Raw genomic sequence first — 18774 nt, 5'->3', positions numbered from 1 at the left:
TCTGCTATGGTTTGGCTTCATGATTTAATTTAATTTAGTTTTAGTTTAGATTTAGATTTAGGTTTAGGTTTTGGTTTAGATTTGGTTAGGTTAGGTTTGGTTACGGTTAGGTTAGGTTAGGTTACGGTTAGGTTAGGTTAGGTTACGGTTAGATTAGGATAGGTTGGGTTAGGTTACGGTTAGGTTAGGTTACGGTTAGGTTAGATTAGGATAGGTTAGGATAGGTTAGGTTAGGTTACGGTTAGGTTACGGTTAGGTTTGGTTAGGTTAGGTTAGGTTACGGTTAGGTTACGGTTAGGTTACGGTCAGGTTAGGTTAGGTTACGGTTAGGTTACGGTCAGGTTACGGTTAGGTTACGGTTAGGTTAGGTTACGGTTAGGTTAGGGTTAGGTTAGGTTAGGTTAGGTTAGGTTAGGTTAGGTTACGGTTAGGTTAGGGTTAGGTTAGGTTAGGTTACGGTTAGGTTAGGGTTAGGTTAGGATAGGGTTAGGTTAGGTTAGGTTACGGTTAGGTTAGGGTTAGGTTAGGTTACGGTCAGGTTAGGTTAGGTTACGGTTAGGTTAGGGTTAGGTTAGGTTACGGTTCGGTTAGGTTAGGGTTAGGTTAGGGTTAGGTTAGGTTAGGTTACGGTTAGGTTAGGTTAGGTTACGGTTAGGTTACGGTTAGGTTAGGTTAGGTTAGGTTAGGTTAGGGTTAGGTTAGGTTAGGTTAGGTTTGGTTACGGTTAGGATAGGTTAGGGTTAGGTTAGGTTACGGTTAGGTTAGGTTAGGTTACGGTTAGGTTACGGTTAGGTTAGGGTTAGGTTAGGTTACGGTCAGGTTAGGTTAGGTTACGGTTAGGTTAGGTTAGGTTAGGTTCAGTTCGGTTAGGTTAGGTTACGTTAGGATAGGTTAGGTTAGGTTTGGTTACGGTTAGGTTAGGTTTGGTTTGGTTTAGAGATACAGCACGGAAACAGGCCCTTCAGTTCACCAAGTCCACGCAGACCAACACTAGTTCTGTGTTATCCCACTTTCACATCCACTCCCCGCACATTGGGGGCAATTTAGAGAGGGCCAATTAACCTACAAAAGATGCACGTCTTTGGAGTGTGGGAGGAAACCGGAGCACCCGGAGAAAACCCACGTGGACACAAGGACAATGTGCAGACTCTGTACAGACAGCACTTGTAGTCAGGATTGGACCCGGATCTCTGGCGCTGTGAGGCAGCAACTCTACCGCTGTTCCACTGTGCCGTCCTTCAGGGTCGGGGCCCCTCCAATATCTGACTCAGATAGGTCTCCATGTTTGGTGTTTGTAAGATGGTTCAGTCTTCACACCCTTAACTAGAGACCTTCCTGTAGTTAATGTCCAGGCACACTGATCCCTAATGGTCTTAGATCAAAGTGGGTGAATGGTTACCTGGGCTACTGTTGCTGTTTCCCCGGGAGAAAGATTACAAAAGTCCTTGATCAAAGCAGTAAGTTTTATTTATGACAAGTCTGCCAAGTCAGGGGTCAGGGGTCACCGGGCCTAGCTAAGGAAAGGGAGCCTGAGTTAAAGTTAGGCCTTCTGTTGGGAACTTGGGAGCAGCAAGTGTGGCAGTCTCTTGTTCACTTTGTTTTGCAGCACCGGTAATGTTTGATGCAAGCCATCTTTAAAGGCATCTCCGTTTGCAGACACATCTTTGCTCGGCAAGTCCCCCCGATATGTCGACACTTCTGCCCTGAAATCAAAAATGGGAAAGTTCTTTGGCCGGGAGGTCTGAGTTCCCGTAACCATGACGACCTTTCGGTCGTTCACCCAGTTTAATTTGCAAAACTCCACAAGAAATCGCAGCGAATTGTGGACGCAGCCCAGACCTTCACACAAACCAACCTCCCTTCCACTTATTCACTTCATCATGTTTCTGCACACTGTAAATGGCTCCAGAATAGAAACATAGAAACATAGAAAATAGGTGCAGGAGTAGGCCATTCGGCCCTTCGAGCCTGCACCGCCATTCAATATGATCATGGCTGATCATCCAACTCAGTATCCCATCCCTGCCTTCTCTCCATACCCCCTGATCCCTTTAGCCACAAGGTCCACATCTAACTCCCTCTTAAATATAGCCAATGAACTGTGGCCTCAACTACCTTCTGTGGCAGAGAATTCCACAGATTCACCACTCTCTGTGTAAAAAATGATTTTCTCATCTCCGTCCTAAAAGACTTCCCTCTTATCCTTAAACTGTGACCCCTTGTTCTGGACTTCCCCAACATCGGGAATAATCTTCCTACATCTCGCCTGTCCAACCCCTTATGAATTTTGTAAGTTAACAAATGTTTAGTTTATCTGCATTTAAGTTTAGATATACAGTGTGGAAACAGGCCCTTCGGCCCATCGACTCCGCACTGACCAGCGATCATCGCACATTAACACTTTCTTACACACACTGGGGACAATTTTACATTTAGCCCAAGCCAATTATCCTGCAAACCTGTACGTCTTTGGAGTGCACTGCTCAAGTTCAAGTGAGTTTATTGTCATGTGTCCCTGATAGGACAATGAAATTCTTGCTTTACTTCAGCACAACAGAACATAGTAAGCATTACTGACCATGTGAGTTGCGTTGGACCTGATTTTCTCTGGCGGAGAGTATCTGCAGCAGCAGCAGGAGACCAAGGGTGGAGATCAGGACTTTCCTCATCTTCTGTTGCATTCCTCAAAGATAGCATCAGACGAGCAGCGCACTAAACCTATTTATAGGCACTCGGGGAGAGTCGCGCAGTTAATAATCACACCACAGTGGCTCCAACGTGGCAATCAACAAAGCAAACTCAAACCCTAAGATCCAATACCTCTCCAAAGCAGCTTCTTATTAACCAGCAGAGGAACAGACGTGAACATTGGCCGAGATGCTGGAGATCTAAAGGAATATCTTGCTGTGATTCAGCAATGAAAACAAATCAGGGAAATGGCCAAACTCATGCAGACCACTTCTTCTTCTTCTGTCGTTTGTCTTTTAGACCTGCAGCCATGTTGGGGCGGGCCAGGCCAACGAGTCACCGCCCAGGTCAATCAGACCCCATTCAGTGGCCGGTGTTTGGGGTAACTGGTGACTATGTACCCCACTGTCTGTGTTGGGTCCCCACACTCGCAGGAGGCAGTCCAACAGTACACCCTATCTATCCCCCTCCAAATCTTATACTCTTTTATATATTATCCAGAGATATGAGTTTCCAATTGCCAAACATGTCTGGGAACTGAGATGCACAGATATTGATCATAAGTGTGATCCGTGGAGCTAAACCACAACTCGAGTGCCACACATGTTATCAATTGTACTTACACCAGAATGGTCACCCAAAATTCTGTTTGGTTCTTGGCAACGAGCCATAGTTGTGGTACAAACCTGTACGTCTTTGGAGTGTGGGAGGAAACCGAAGATCTCGGAGAAAACGCACGCAGGTCACGGGGAGAACGTCGACGGCGCTGGTGTCAAACTGTAACGGCCCTGCTGTTCCTTTGGATCGATCAGCGACGTGGAGAGGGGGGACGTGCTGCATGGGCAACAGCCTGTCCTCCACATGACATCGATCGCCCAGGCTTGCATCCGACCACACATCACCTGCAAACTAGGATGCATCTCCCATGGTCAGTTATGACTGAAGGGGGCGTCTACTAAGACACACTGCGAACGCACAACGTGATGTACAGGTATCGCCTTGTGGACACAAGGGTGGGTTCACTGTCCTGGCAGCATGCAGGCGGGGAGGGGAGGGGAGACCTCAGATCTGGGGGAGCAAATGGGGGGGGGGGGGGAGATGAAGGCGAGAGGAGAGGGGAAGGGAGGGGAATAAAGGGGAGGGGCCGGTGTGGAGGAGAGGGGATGTGAGATAGGAATGGAGAGGGGGAGATGGGGAGGGGGAGATGAAGGGGAGGGGAGAGGAAGGGAGGGGGAGATGGGGAGAGGGAGAAGAAGGGGACGGGAGAGGAGATGTGAGATGAAGGGGAGGGGGTGATGGGGAGGGTAGAGGAGATGGGGAGGAGAGGGGGTGAGATAGGAATGGAGAGGGGGAGATGGGGAGGGGGAGATGAAGGGGAGGGGAGGTGGAGAGGAGAGGGGATGTGAGAGGAAGTCTGGGGAGGGGGTATAAAGGGGAGGAGGAGATGAGGAGGGGGAGATGGGGAGGAGAGGGGGTGAGATAGGAATGGAGGGGAGGGGGAGATGAGGAGGGGGAGATGAAGGGGAGGGGAGAGGAGTTGGGGAGGAGAGGGGGTGAGATAGGAATGGAGGGGAGGGAGAGATGAGGAGGGGAGATGAAGGGGAGGGGAGAGGAGGGGGGGAGGAGAGGGGATGTGAGATAGGAAGTCTGGGGAGGGGGTATAAAGGGAGGAGGAGATGAGGAGGGGGAGATGGGGGAGGGGAGGGGGTGAGAGGAATGCAGGGGAGGGAGAGATGAGGAGGGGGAGATGAAGGGGAGGGGAGAGGAGGTGGGGAGGAGAGGGGATGTGAGATATGAAGTCTGGGGAGGGGGTATAAAGGGGAGGAGGAGATGAGGGGGGGTGGTGGTGATGGAGAGGGGAGATAGGGAGGGGATATGGAGGTGGGGAGGGGAAGTCGAGAAGCAGGGGAGAGGAGGGGAGATGGTGAGGGGGCAGATAAGGGGATATTAAGGGGAGTGAAGCTGAAGAGAGGAAGGGGAGGGAGTGTATGTGAAGGGGAGGGGAGCAGGGATGAAGGGGAGGGAGTGGGGGAGGGAGAGGGTTGACTGACACAACAAGCTTAGCTCTCAATGACATTGGTAAAGCATGTAGAGCGGAGAAACAGCTGTGTCACACACACACACACACACACACACAGAGCGAGGCATCTGACGGACTGACGAGCCAAGGCTGCAGTCACACAGCGAGAGGGGGAGCGAGCAGACAAGCCAGACACACGGGGCTTAGCTAAAGATCGCTGGCTGGACACGGCAGAGAGTCACCACCATGCCCAAAGCAGCAGGCGAGTATGTATCAGAGCGCGGGGCTCGTTTCTCATCGCCCTTCCCCTTGTATCTGGGAAAGATTCACCTCGTAAACAGAAAAAGCCTTCAGTGGGAGTGGTGCAGATTGCTGCTGCTGCTGCTGTAGGCCGGGGAAATAGAGCTGCTGCTGTAGGCCGGGGAGCTGCAGGCCAGGTTGCTGCATTGGTGGGGAGCTGTAGGCCGGGGAGCTGCTGCAGGCCGGGGAGCTGCTACTATAGGCCGGGGAGCTGCTGCCACTATAGGCCGGGGAGCTGCTACTGTAGGCCGGGGAGCTGCCACTATAGGCCGGGGAGCTGCTGCTGCTGTAGGCCGGGTTGCTGCTGCTGCTGCTGCAGGCCGGGGATATAAACCTGCAGGTTGCTGCATTGGTGGGGAGAGGCAAGGGGAGTGTGCCTGATTCTGCACTAACATCATCGGGGCCTTCATTGCAGTCTCAAGTTTGCTCCTGCTGTGAAGTTGGTTCTCTCCCATTTCACCCTGGGTCAGGAATCACATGCTGTGTGTAATCTGAGTTGCTATTTATCCCCCCCACCACCACCTCCCCCCCCCTGAGCTCACAAGCAGAGGGAGAGGGGGAGGGGAATGTGTGTCTCTGTGCGTGTTTGTGGCCCTGTGTTTGTGGCCCTGTGTGTGTGTCTCTGTGCGTCTGTGGCTGAGTGTGTGTCTCTCTGTGTCTGCCTGTGTGTGTGTATCTGTATCTGTGTGTCTGTGTGTCTGTGTCCCTGTGTTTGTGGCCCTGTGTATCTGTATCTGTGTGGCTGAGTGTGTGTCTCTCTGTGTCTGCCTCTGTGTGCCTGTGTGTGTGTATCTGTCTCTTTGTGTGTGTCCCTGTGTGTGTGTTCTGTGTGTATGTGTGTGTCATGTGTGTGTGTCCCTGTGTGTGTGTTTCTGTGTGTGTATGTGTGTGTCCCTGTGTGTGTGTTTCTGTGAGTGTGTGTGTCTGTGTGTGTGTTTCTGTGTGTGTGTGTGTCTCTGTGTGTGTGTCTGTGTGTGTGTGTGTGTGTTTCTGTGTCTATGTGTGTGTTTCTGTGAGTGTGTGTGTGTGTCTGTGAGTGTGTGTGTCTCTGTGTGTGTGTGTCTCTTTGTGTGTGTCCCTGTGTGTGTGTGTGTGTTTCTGTGTGTATGTGTGTGTCCCTGTGTGTGTGTTTCTGTCTGTGTGTGTGTGAGAGAGAGAGTGAGTGAGTAATCAGACATTTTACTTTTTAAGATGGCATGCAGGATTTTTTTTTTTTAAGGCCAAGGGCCTTAAATACAGAAGGCCCTTGCATTTTCTCTGTAAGAAACACGCTATCTTATCCCTTTTCGGTGGTGAATCTGTGGAATTAATTGCCACAGAAGGCTGTGGATATTTTTAAGTCAGTGGATATTTTCAAGGCAGAGATAGATAGATTTGTGATTCGTACTGGTGTCCGAGGTTATGGGGAGAAGGCAGGAGAATGTGGTTAGGAGGGAGAGATAGATCAGCCATGATTGAATGGCGGAGTAGACTGAAGAAGGGTTTTGGCCTGAAACGTTGCCTATTTCCTTCGCTCCATAGATGCTGCTGCACCCGCTGAGTTTCTCCAGCATTTTTGTGTAGACTTGATGGGCCGAATGCCCTAATTCTGCTCCTGGAACCTGTGAACTCATGAGCTTTATTTAATCCTCCTCGTTGCCGTGCTATTTAAATTGAGGGAGGGTTCAAATGGTTTTCTCAGACATGTCATCTTCAATCTACTGAACTATTCTTGAACAAGCCGCCTGTCCGCCTGCCTGTTGCACAACTTAGGCTGGGAGAGAATTGACACCTATAACGATAAACAACAAGGCGCATTTATTTACACTGTGCCTTCAATGTCTCAAAAAATCCCATTCGAATTTTGCTAATCAAAGCTACAGATTCAGGTGGCTCTGCGGCAGAGTTAATGCCTTGCCCTGTCCCACTGTACGAGTTCATTCAAGTGCTCTCCCGAGTTAAAAAAAAAAAATCAAACCTTTGAAAGCACCTAGAATGAACGTAGCGGGTACGTTGGAGCTCGGGGACGTCTCTTAGTGGCTCGTAACGCTAACGGCAGGTACTCGGGAAACACGGTAAGCTCGGGATGACTAGTGAAGATTTTTCAACATGTTGAAAAATGTCCACGAGAGCCCCGAGTACCTACGAGCGGCCATTCCCGTAATTCTCCGAGTTCGAATCAGGAGAAACTCGGGAGAAGTCTTAAATGAACTTGTACAGTGGGACAGGGCTCGTCCTGACTACGGGTGCTGTCTGTACGGAATTTGTACATTCTCCCCGTGACCTGCGTGGGTTTTCCCCGAGATATTTATTTTGCTCCCACACTCCAAAGACGTAATTGGCTTGGTATTAAATGTAAAATGTAAAATTGTCCCTAGTTGGTGTAGGAAAGTGTTAATGTGTGGGAAGGATTGTTCTCGGTGGGCCGAAGGGCCTGTTTCCGTGCTGTAAGTAAACTAAACTAAACACTAAGCTTAAACTGTGATGTAGGTTTTAAGGAATGTTTAGTTTAGTTTAGTTTAGAGATACAGCACGGAAACAGGTCCTTCGGCCCACTGAGTCCGCAGTAATCCCCGCACACTAATACTATCCTACACACACTAGGTACAATTTACAATCTTTCCAAAGCCAATTAACCTACACACCTGCACGTCTTTGGAGTGTGGGAGGAAACCGGAGATCCCGGAGAAAACCCACGCAGGTCACGGGGAGAACGTGCAAACTCCGTACAGACAGCACCCGTGGTCAGGATCAAACCCGGGTCTCTGGCGCTGTGAAGCAGCAACTCTACCACTGCGCCAACATGCAGGATAAAGGAGAAATGCAGAGAGATTTATTGCATCTCATTGTTTAGAGACTTTGTAGCTTAAGACATCGCTTATATAGGACCTACACTGTTGGCGTGGCCTTGTGTGGTGTCTGAGTTGGAACATAGAGAACACAGAACGGTACATAACAAGAACAGGCCCTTTCTCCCACACTCCAAAGACGTGCAGGTTTGTAGGTTAATTGGCTTCTGTAAATTGTCCCTCGTGTATAGGATAGAACTAGTGGACGGGGTGATCTGTCACAGAAGGTGGTGGAGGCCAATTCACTGGATGTATTCAAGAGAGAGTTAGATACAGCTCTTGGGGCTAACGGAGTCAAGGAAAAGCAGGAACGGGGTACTGATTGGGGATGATCAGCCATGATCATATTGAATGGCGGTGCTGGCTCGAAGGGCCGAATGACCTACTCCTGCAATATCTTCTATTGTCTATTTTCTTTGGATGGTAATGCACTGATTCCATCCTGCCCAGTACAGGCAGATGTTTCTAGATGGTTGGTGTGGACTCGGTGGGGCCTGTTTCTGCGGCGTATCTCTAAACTAACACTAAAGGGCACTGGATTAGCTCTGGGATTGATCGGGTTCTTCCACCTCTTGTCTCTGCAGCACGAAGCCAGAAGATGTCTCCACCGCCATCCTCCAGCAGAAACACCGGCCCAACCGCCTCATCGTGGACGAGGCCATCAACGACGACAACAGCATTGTCTCACTCTCCCAGGTAAGCCACCATGCCCCGTCTCACTGCATGCTCTTGTCCTTCTGCAGTTGTACAGAGCCCTAGTGAGACCACACCTAGTGTGCAGTTTTGGTCCCCTAATTTGAGGAAGGACATTCTTGCTATTGAGGGAGTGCAGCGTAGGTTTGCCAGGTTAATTCCCGGGATGGCGGGACTGTCATATGCTGAGAGAATTGAGCAGCTGGGCTTGTACACTCTGGAGTTTAGAAGGATGAGAGGGTATCTTATTGAAACATATAAGATTGTTAAGGGTTTGGACACGCTGGAGGCAGGAAACGTGCTCCCGATGTTGGAGGTGTCCAGAACCAGGGGCCACAGTTTAATAAGGAGTAAGCCATTTAGAACGGAGACGAGGAAACATTTTTTCTCACAGAGAGTGGTGAGTCTGTGGAATTCTCTGCCTCAGAGGGCGGTGGAGGCCGGTTCTCTGGATACTTTCAAGAGAGAGCTAGATAGGGCTCTTAAAGATAGCGGAGTCAGGGGATATGGGGAGAAGGCAGGAACGGGGTACTGATTGGGGATGATCACATTGAATCGTGGTGTAGGCTCGAAGGACCAAATGGCCTACTCCTGCACCTATTGTCTATTGGGATGGCTGGGCTTGTCTCCCTTCAAAGGGTAGTGGGTGTACGGAACAAGCTGCCAGAGAAGGTAGTTGAGGCTGGGACTATCCCAACGTTTAAGAAACAGGTAGACAGGTACATGGATACAGGTTTGGAGGGATATGGACCAAACGCCGGCAGGTGGGACTAGTGTAGCTGGGACATGTTGGCCGGTGTGGGCAATTTGGGTATAGATGTTCGGTTTCCTTCCACACTCTATAGATGCACAGGTTTGTAGGTCAAATGGCTTGATATAATCATAAATTGTCCCTAGTGTGTGTAGGACAGTGTGGTCGGTGTGGACTCGTCAGGCCAAAGAGCCTGTTCCCGCACTGTATCTCTAAACTAAACTAAACCATGGAGTAACTCAGCGGAACAGGCAGCATCTCTGGATAGAAGGAATGGGTAACGTTTAGGGACCCGAAACGTCACCTATTAATGAGGTCATAAGGGATAGTAGAATTTGGCCCAAAAAGTCTACTTCGCCATTCAATCATGGCTGATCTATCTCTCCCTCCTAATCCAATTCTCCTGCCTTCTCCCCATAACCCCTGACACCTGTATTAATCAAGAATCTATCTATCTCTGCCTTAAAAATATCCAGTGAATTGGCCTCTACAGCCTTGTGTGGCAAAGAATTCCACAGATTCACCACCCTCTGACTAAAGAAATTCCTCCTCATCTCCTTCCTAAAGGTATGTCCTTTAATTCTGAGGCTGTGACCTCTGGTCCTAGACTCTCCCACTAGTGTTGGTGTGTGGCGCGAACTCAGTGGTCCGAAGGGCCTGTGTCCGCACGGTATCTTTAAAGTAAAACTAAATGAAGACCCACTTGGTCCACCGACTAAAGATACTTCCCTCCAGAGATGCCGCCTGTCCCGCTGAGTTACTCCGGCATTTTGTGTAAAACCAGCACCTGCAGTTCCTTCCTAAACTAAACCTGGTTTCTCCTGCAGGTTAAAATGGACGAGTTGCAGCTTTTCCGTGGGGACACGGTGTTGCTGAAGGGGAAGAAGCGGAGGGAGACAATTTGCATTGTCCTGTCCGACGACACGTGCAGTGAGGAGAGGATCCGGATCAGCAGGGTGACCCGAAACAACCTACGAGTGCGACTGGGGGACGTTGTCAGGTGACCCCACCCCCCCCCCTAGCGCTGTTAACAATGTTTTTTAATTTAGAGTTTTAGTTTTGTTCCAGGAGTAATACCCCTGTCCCACTTAGGAAACCTGAACGGAAACCTCTGGAGACTTTATGCCCCACCCAAGATTTCCGTGCGGTTCCCGGAGGTTTTTGTCAGTCTCCCTACCTGCTTCCACTACCGGCAACCACCTGCAACCTCCGGGAACCGCACGGAAACCTTGGGTGGGGCGCAAAGTCTCCAGAGGTTTCCGTTCAGGTTTCCTAAGTGGGTCAGGGGCTTAACACAGCAGGTCTTCATTTAGTTTATGAAGGAACTATTTTCTATGTTTCTAACTGCAGATGCTGGAAAATCGAAGGAGGACAATAGTAAGATTAAACGAGAACTTAACCAGTTTGAAGTTTGATCTTTATTTTATGAGGAGTAACGTTGAGGGAACACGTGAAGAACCCCGCCAGGACGCATGCGTGTCATTCTTCAAAGCAGCGGTGTGGAATCACAGATAACTATAATGACTAAACATAGTAAGATTAGAGAAGAGATACCAGTTGAGTATATGATCAAGGGTGGGAGCGGAGGGCACGTATTCCCTCAACGTTACTCCTCATAAAATAAGGATCAAACTTCAAACTGGTAAGTTCTCGTTTAATCTTACTATTTTACTTCGGAGTCACGTGAGTGACTACGTGAAGATTTTAAAGCTCTGTGATTTCATGCCGTGGAACGAGTCCATGCCTCACTTCTGCCTTGATTGTGGGGAGAATAGTGTTAACATCATTAGATATCAATACGATATTGAAACAATGAAATATTTTTTTATTAAATCCAAATCATAGCCCCTATTTATGGGTAAAATCATATTACAGAACTTAAAAGTGTTTCTGCAAATGTTCCAGGTTCTATGACCGGTTTATGATAAAATCGTTGGAACATTCTTTCCGTTGACCATCCTGCAGTCTTGAGGATTTGGTCCATAGGACCATCCAACTGTTTTGCTGCTGATGTGGCTGCAGCCCTGGTGGAGTGAGATTTAAAAACGTTAGTATCTACTCCTGCCTTTACTAGGACCTGTTTTAGCCATCGTGAGATGGTCTGGGCTGTCACTTTTTTATGTGGCTGTCTGTGGCTAATTAACAGTGCCATTTCTTTCCCTCTGATGATTCTTGTCTGTTCTATGTATAATAGTAAGTGAGTTACTATACAGAGGCGATCATCCGTCGGGTAGGCCCGGAACTCTATTTTTTGCCCTGCTGTTCCCGGTCTGTTCTGTTTAATTAAGTCATGGATAAGAAAAGTCAAATTCCCAGATGAAATGGTCAAGTTGTCCAGCCTTAGTTTTTGTAGTGACTGGACCCTTTGTGCCGTGACCAAAGCCATCAGCAAGACCATTTTCATAGTAAGTTTCTGTAGGGACAGAGCTGTTGGTGGAGACCAGTTTCTCAACATGGTCAATACAATGCTCACATCCCAAATTTGGGTGTACCTGGTTCTTGGGGGATTCGTGTTGAAAATGCCCCTCATTAGTTTGGTTACCAGGGGATGAGTCCCTACAGAACGCCGCTCTGTTCGTACCCACAGGTAGTTTGACAGAGCACTTCTGGCACAGTTGATGGCACTGTAGCTGAGCCCCTCATCGTAGTGTAGACTGGCCAGAAATTCCAGAACAGACGGAATATTGTTGGATCTGTGGTTGAGGTTATTGTCGTGACAGTACTTCCCCCATTTCTTGATGTGCACCAAGTACTGTTTTTTGGTGGACTGTCTGTGGGCCGATGCAATCATGTCCATTGTTCGGTCCGTCAGTCCCAGGTGTTGTAGAGGCGCTTTCAGACTCTACAAATTAATAAGTTGGTATGATTATGACAGGCAAATTTGGTCTATGTTGAATGGTGATGCACGGTTCTAATGCCATGTCTAGTATCACCGGGAACCATGGTTGAGTAGGCCAATCGGGTACTATAAGAATCCCAGATGCAGAGTTTTGTTGTATTTTCCTTAGTACCCGACTGATGAGGCAGAAAGGAGGGAATGCATAAATAAACAATTTCCCCCAATGCAGCGAAAATGCATCTGTAGCTGCTGCCCCAGGGTCTGGTTCCCATGAAACATAACTTGGTAACTGGTGATTTAGCCTGGATGCGAAAAGATCGATATCTGGTGTTCCATACTGTGCTGTAATTTCAGCAAATACATTTTTATCCAACATCCATTCAGTGTTTTCATTGAATTTGCGTGACCTGGTGTCTGCCATTAAATTTAGTTTACCTGGTAAGTAGGTAGCTGATATCCAAATATTCCTCTGGATATACCATTGCCAAATTGTGTTGACCAGATTGTCACATGATGTCAATTTATTTCCACCCATATGGTTGATATATGCTACCACGGTGGTGTTGTCAATTTGTAATCTAACATGCTGGTGATTTAACCCCGAACAATATGACTTAAGGCCATGGAATGCACTTAACATTTCCAGGTAGTTTATACCCCATGCTTTTAATAATGATGCCTCCTGTGCATTCCATCTCCCTCCACAGCTCGAGATGGATTTGGTGGCTCCCCAACCAAGTGCACTGGGTCAGTTTGTAGTACCATAGACGGGTTGCTGATAATTAGTGGGTTGGAACAATACTTGATGTTGTGTTCCCACCATTTTAGTTCTATAATGGCTTCTGTAGGTAGCTTCATTGGCCTGTCAAAATGGCCCCCCATTAATTTTGAGTGTTCTTATTTTTGCTCTCTGTAAATTTCGATAGTGTAAAGGTCCGAATTGTGTGGCTGGAAATGCGGCCACTATTTTCCCAATTATTCTGGCTACCAGTCTAATGGAGGGTTTGGTGATGTCAATGATTTCGCTGCAAGCCTCTTGTAAGGCTGTAGCCTTTTCTATCGGCAAAGTCACTGACATGAGAACTGAGTTAATGGTGAACCCCAGGTAATCCATTTTTGTTGAAGGCGTTAATTTAGACTTAACTGGATGGATGATGAACCCCAGTTCTTCGAACAGTTGTTTCGTGGCTGTTACTGCTAGTTTAGCCAATTCCAAAGTTTTGCCAACAATAAATATGTCATCCAGATATGCCATTACCATATGTTTTTGTTTTCGTAGTAACGCCAAGGCTGGTTTCAATATTTTTGTGAATAGCCTGGGGGCTGAAGTTAGGCCATTTGGTAGTGCCCTGTATTGCCAGTGCTGTCCCATCCAGTTGAATTTCAAATAACATCTGTGGTCACCTCTTATGGGCACTGTATAGTAAGCATCTTTTAAATCGATGCTTGCCATATAGTAGCCTTCGGAAACTAATTGCTTAGCAGTAACAAAGGTTTCCATTTTGAAATGAATATATTGTACAAAGGTATTTAAAGTTGTCAAATCGATGATGATGCGGCAACCACCATCTTTCTTGTTTTTTATAAAGATATTGGACACGAATTCCTGTGATTCGTGTTGGGTGTGTTCAATTACTCCTTTTTTATATAGCCGCTGTAGTTCAGCATGTGCTTTAGATTTCTGTATGCCTGTGAGCACTGTACTGGTGGGTTATGTTTTAGTATAAATTCTATGGTATAACCCTAGATACCGCTTAGAATGTAAGTGTCTAAAGTTATCTTATTCCATGCATCCAAATAATATCGTAACCTCCCACCAACTTTCGTGCTCCCTTTAATTTTTAAGGAACCAGACCCACCTGCCTCCATGGTTACCAGTGGTAGGTGTGTTATTTCTTCGGCATCCTCCGTGGATGTTGAGGCGCCGTTGTTTGGGTCTGTTGTTGGGTTGAAGGCTTGCGCATTTTCCAGGGCGGTCGGCCTGGGTCATGCCTTAAAAAAGACCCCTGTTGGGTGCTCCTGGTTTTTGCGCTCCCTGCGATTTGTGTTGGCCGTCTGGGAGGTCCGTAGGGCTGATATTTTTGGCCGTAGTAGGTTTTGGTTGCTGCCTTTATGAGCCCCAGTGTTTTCGCCTCTTCATCAAGTTCCTTAACTTGTTTGGGTAAATCCCCTCCAAACAATAGAATTGGCGGTTTGGAGGTTCCTGGTTTACAAAGGCCGGCAAATTTGGGGTCCAATGCTGGTTGGATTGCACTTTTTCTAATGTTATTCAACTCATACTGTGAGTTGCCCAGTAGAGCCAGTGCATCCTGGTGGTCTTGGGTCATGTTTTGCTCCTTCAAAGTACGGGCAAAAGCTGTTATTCCTGCTGTTAATGCTTTTAGGACCTTCTGAATTTTTAAATCACTGGTTCGAATTGCTGTCCCCACATGCTTCCAGATGCACTGGTTTACACTCGGAACATGTAATGACTTGCAGTTACCTGGAGGTAAATGCCGTGCCATGGTGTCTGATAGAGCCTGTGTCTGTAATTGATTAAACGACATATAACCAATGCTAGCTGCTATCTTTGGCTCCAGGTCTTCCCCGGTTTGGTCTGGTTGGAAGAACTGGGTCACCATGTCCAGCATGTCTTCTTTCACCCCAGGCTTACTGGGGGTATGTTGTTCCCTGCCCTGTTCTGGGTCAGCCCAGAACTGATCCTCCGTGTTCTCCTCTGATGAGGAAGAGACACTATGCAGCCCCACAAGGGGTACCGCTGTGGGGCTTATTGATTGCCCACTGTGGCTAGCCTCCATCTCCCGGAGTCTGCCACTTTGGAGTATTTCCTCCAGCAGCCGGTCAAACCGGGTCAAATGCTCTATGGCACTAGCCGCTCCCGGCTGCTCATCATCCTGCAGCCGCTCAAACCGGCCCCGGTGCTCACGGGCACTGGCCGCTCGCGGCTGCTCAAAGTCAGACTCGTCCGTGTCTGGTATTCGATCCGTCTTTTGCTTCGCTTTCCCGCCCGGCCGAGGAGTGGATTTTGCCGGTGCGGGAGCGAAGTCGGGCACAGCTGATCCCATTTCGGGAGATAGGCGTGCCGTCGGCTGCTGCAGTTACTGCTGGCTGCCCGCAACTCCGCGGTTCTCCCCCTCCAGCTTTTTCGCAGCCTTCCTTCTAGTAGCTCTGTCCATCTTTCCACCTGCAAGGTAAGTTGGAAAAACGCAGAGTCCCTTACCTGCTGTTGTCGGCTTTTTGATTCTGCCGCTTAAGGGGAACGTCCTCCCCCTGCTGTGACTCGTTGCAATGCGTGTAGCGATATGACACGCATGCGTCCTAGCGGGGTTCTTCACGTAGTCACTCACGTGACTCCGAAGTAAAATTTAAGGATAAGAGGGAAGTCTTTTAGAACCGAGATGAGAAAAACATTTTTCACACAGAGAGTGGTGAATCTGTGGAATCCTCTGCCACAGAAGGTGGTTGAGGCCAGTTCATTGGCTATATTTAAGAGGGAGTTAGATGTGGCTAAAGGGATCAGGGGGTATGGAGAGAAGGCAGGTACAGGACAGGCCCTTTAGGGGCTTGGATAGAGTGGGTGTGGAGAAGATGTTTCCACTAGTGGGAGAGTCTAGGAACAGAGGTCACAGCCTCAGAATTAAAGGACATACCTTTAGGAAGGAGATGAGGAGGAATTTCTTTAGTCAGAGGGTGGTGAATCTGTGGAATTCATTGCCACAGAAGGCTGTGGAGGCCGTCAGTGAATATTTTTACGGCAGAGATAGATAGATTCTTGATTAGTGCGAGTGTCAGGAGTTATGGGGAGAAGGCAGGAAAATGGGGTTAGGAGGGAGAGATAGATCAGCCATGTTTGAATGGCGGAGTAGACTTGATGGGCCGAATGGAGTAATACTTGGATGTTTGTAGATCGGACTGTGGTCTACGAAGTACCCTGACGTGTTATATCCATTTCAGTTTAGTTGGTTGTCACGTGTACCGAGGTACAGTGAAAAGCTTTCATTGCCTGTTCTGTGAATTGCAAAAAGCAGGACCTGAAACGTCACCTATCCATGGTCTCCAGAGCTGCTGCCTGACCTGCTGAGTTACTCCAGCATTTTGTGTCTTATTTTCTATTGTACCTCATGTGCACTCCTTGAGAAGATGCATTTCTGACCCCCTACAGCAATGCTCTGGCTACTGGGTGTCTCCTGGTAGTTAAGGACTAAAGGGCCTGTCCCACGAGCATGCGACTCCATGCGGCAAGCGCGACCTAACGTGGTCGCTTGAGCCGTACGGCCTCACGAGGCCGGTCCCACTTCGATTGCCGGAGCCGTATGGAGTTGTGCGGAGCTGGTCCCGACATCGCGCGGGGCTCCGAAAAACTGACCATGTTCAAAATTCCCCGCGGCAACGGCCTGCCGGCCCGCAGCCGCCTCGACGGGCGTTCGCAGCGTCTTGACGCCGTACGTCACGCGCGAACTTCCCGCGGACTTCGCTCACACGACCTCCCCGCGGCCCCCGCTTCCCGGTTTGGTCGCGCTTGCCGCATGCAGGTCGCATGCTCGTGGGACAGGCCCTTAACCCTTTGCCCAGATGTTTGCAAACGGTGGCATTCTCTTCCCTCAGCATCCATTCGTGTCCAGATGTGAAGTACGGAAAGCGGATTCACGTCTTACCCATTGATGATACGATCGAGGGGCTAACTGGAAATTTGTTTGAGGTGTATCTGAAGCCCTACTTTCTGGAGGCCTATCGACCTGTCCACAAAGGTACGACCAACTTGCTTTTAATGTTTTTTCAAAAATAAAAATATATATTTAATCAATTATTTACAATAATATGAAACAATACAACACAATACCAATAATCCCACCACCATAATATAAGTAAATATTCTTAAATGCTGAATATTAAATGTGTAGGAAGGAACTGCAGATGCTGGTTTAAACCGTAGATAGACACTAAATGCTGGAGTTACTCAACGGGTTGAAACCCTCTACAGTCAGAGTCGGGGGAGAGGGAGACACACAGAGATATGGAAGGGTAAGGTGTTAATACAAGACATCAAAGGGGTCGTAGATCAAGTAGATCAATTTACTTGCTAAATTTTTGTAAGGTGTCCTTGAGACTCTTGAAAGGCGCCCATAAATAAAATTTATTATTATTATTATTATTATTAAGTAAAATGTAGACTAGATCATTATTAACTAGGGGAAGTTGACAACGAAGCAGGCAAAGTTAAAATGGGTGTCGAGACCCTTCTTCATACTGAATTCATTCTCTCCAGAGATGCCGCCTGTCCCACGGAGATACTCCAGCATATTTGTGTCTATCTTTTGAATATTAAATCTAGTTGGCAATCCTTGTCAAGGATATATTCCACCCTTTTTTTTTTTCTAATAAAAGGTTTTTTATTAGATTTTTAAACAAATGTACAATTTACAAGAGAAGGTAGAAAGCTCAAACTATTTAGAAAACAGTTAAACAAAATTATCAAATTAAAATATTACCATTTTTATCTATAATACATTCAACCTCCTGCGGTGACCAGCGTTCACAGAAGGCCTCCACAGTCCCCATGGACACCGCATGTTCCCTCTCCAGGGACACGCGGGCACGGACGTAACCCTGGACAAGGGGCAGGCAGCCTTCTTCCGTCTGACGCCGTGACTCACAGATGGGCCAACGCACCCTGATTAGACATGTAGCACATTTGACAATACATTGATGGACATGTGTGACCCCATTAGAACGGCACGGAGATGCAGTGGTAGAGGTGCTGCCTCACAGCGCCAGAGACCAGGATTCGATCCCGACTACGGGTGCTGTCTGTACGGAGTTTGTACGTTTTCTCCCCGTGACCTGCGTGGGTTTTCTCCGAGATCTTCGATTTCCTCCCACATTCCAAAGACGTACAGGTTTGTAGGTTAATTGGCTTGGTAAATGTAAAAATTGTCCCTAGTGGGTGTAGGATCGTGTTAGTGTGCGGGGATCGCTGGTCGGTGCGGACTTGGTGGGCCGAAGGGCCTGTTTCCGCGCTGTATCTCCAAACTAAAGTGTAGGAAGAAATGCAGATGCAGGATTAAACCGAAGACGTTGGAGTAACTCAGCGAGACAGGCAACATCTCTGGAGAGATGGAATGGGTGACGTTTGGACCGAGACCCTTCTCCAGACGGTGCAAACTAAACTAATGGCGTGTGTATTTTACAGGAGACATCTTCCTGATCCGGGGGGGTTTGCGGGCGGTGGAGTTCAAGGTGGTGGACACTGACCCTTCACCACACTGCATCGTGGCACCAGATACTGTCCTACACTGCGAGGGTGAGCCCATCAAACGAGAGGTGAGTGCTTCCATCCAGGCACAAGCAACTGCAGATGCTGGTTAATGCACAAAGTGTCATAGAATCATACAACGTGGAAACAGGCCCTTCGGCCCAACTTGCCCACCACGTCCCAGCTACACTCTTCCCACCTGCTCGCGTTTGGTCCATATCTCTCCAAACCTGTTTCTCTAGAGTATGCCAGTCCAAAGCAACTACTAAAATTGTGACTGCTGCCATGTATAATAATAATAATAATAAATACTTTATTGATCCCCTCAGGGAAATTCAGATGTCCAGAAGCCCCCAACCAACAAACCCACAGATTCAAAACGAACGCAGACAGAAAATACAT

The 18774-nt window shown here is 48.1% G+C and overlaps 1 protein-coding gene across 2 annotated transcripts in view; it reads left to right on the top strand.

Annotated features, from left to right (window-relative positions):
* The first annotated feature begins 4702 nt into the window (after positions 1-4702).
* Positions 4703-18774, top strand: part of LOC116966097 (transitional endoplasmic reticulum ATPase-like) — a 33824-nt gene continuing 19752 nt past the window's right edge. Inside the window, exons 1-5 of one of the 2 annotated variants that reach the window (XM_033012263.1) lie at positions 4703-4974; positions 8421-8532; positions 10108-10280; positions 16725-16867; positions 18310-18440. In XM_033012263.1, the coding sequence (XP_032868154.1) occupies positions 4955-4974; positions 8421-8532; positions 10108-10280; positions 16725-16867; positions 18310-18440 (579 nt within the window). In that variant the 5' untranslated portion in view covers positions 4703-4954. The remainder of the gene's footprint in view (positions 4975-8420; positions 8533-10107; positions 10281-16724; positions 16868-18309; positions 18441-18774) is intronic. The other variant, XM_033012264.1, reaches the window with a different exon arrangement.

This window comes from Amblyraja radiata, chromosome 35 (assembly GCF_010909765.2).
Source record: "Amblyraja radiata isolate CabotCenter1 chromosome 35, sAmbRad1.1.pri, whole genome shotgun sequence".
NCBI lineage: Eukaryota > Metazoa > Chordata > Chondrichthyes > Rajiformes > Rajidae > Amblyraja > Amblyraja radiata.
Note: the sequence above shows the minus strand (reverse complement) of the source record. Positions and strands in the feature narration are given on the sequence as shown.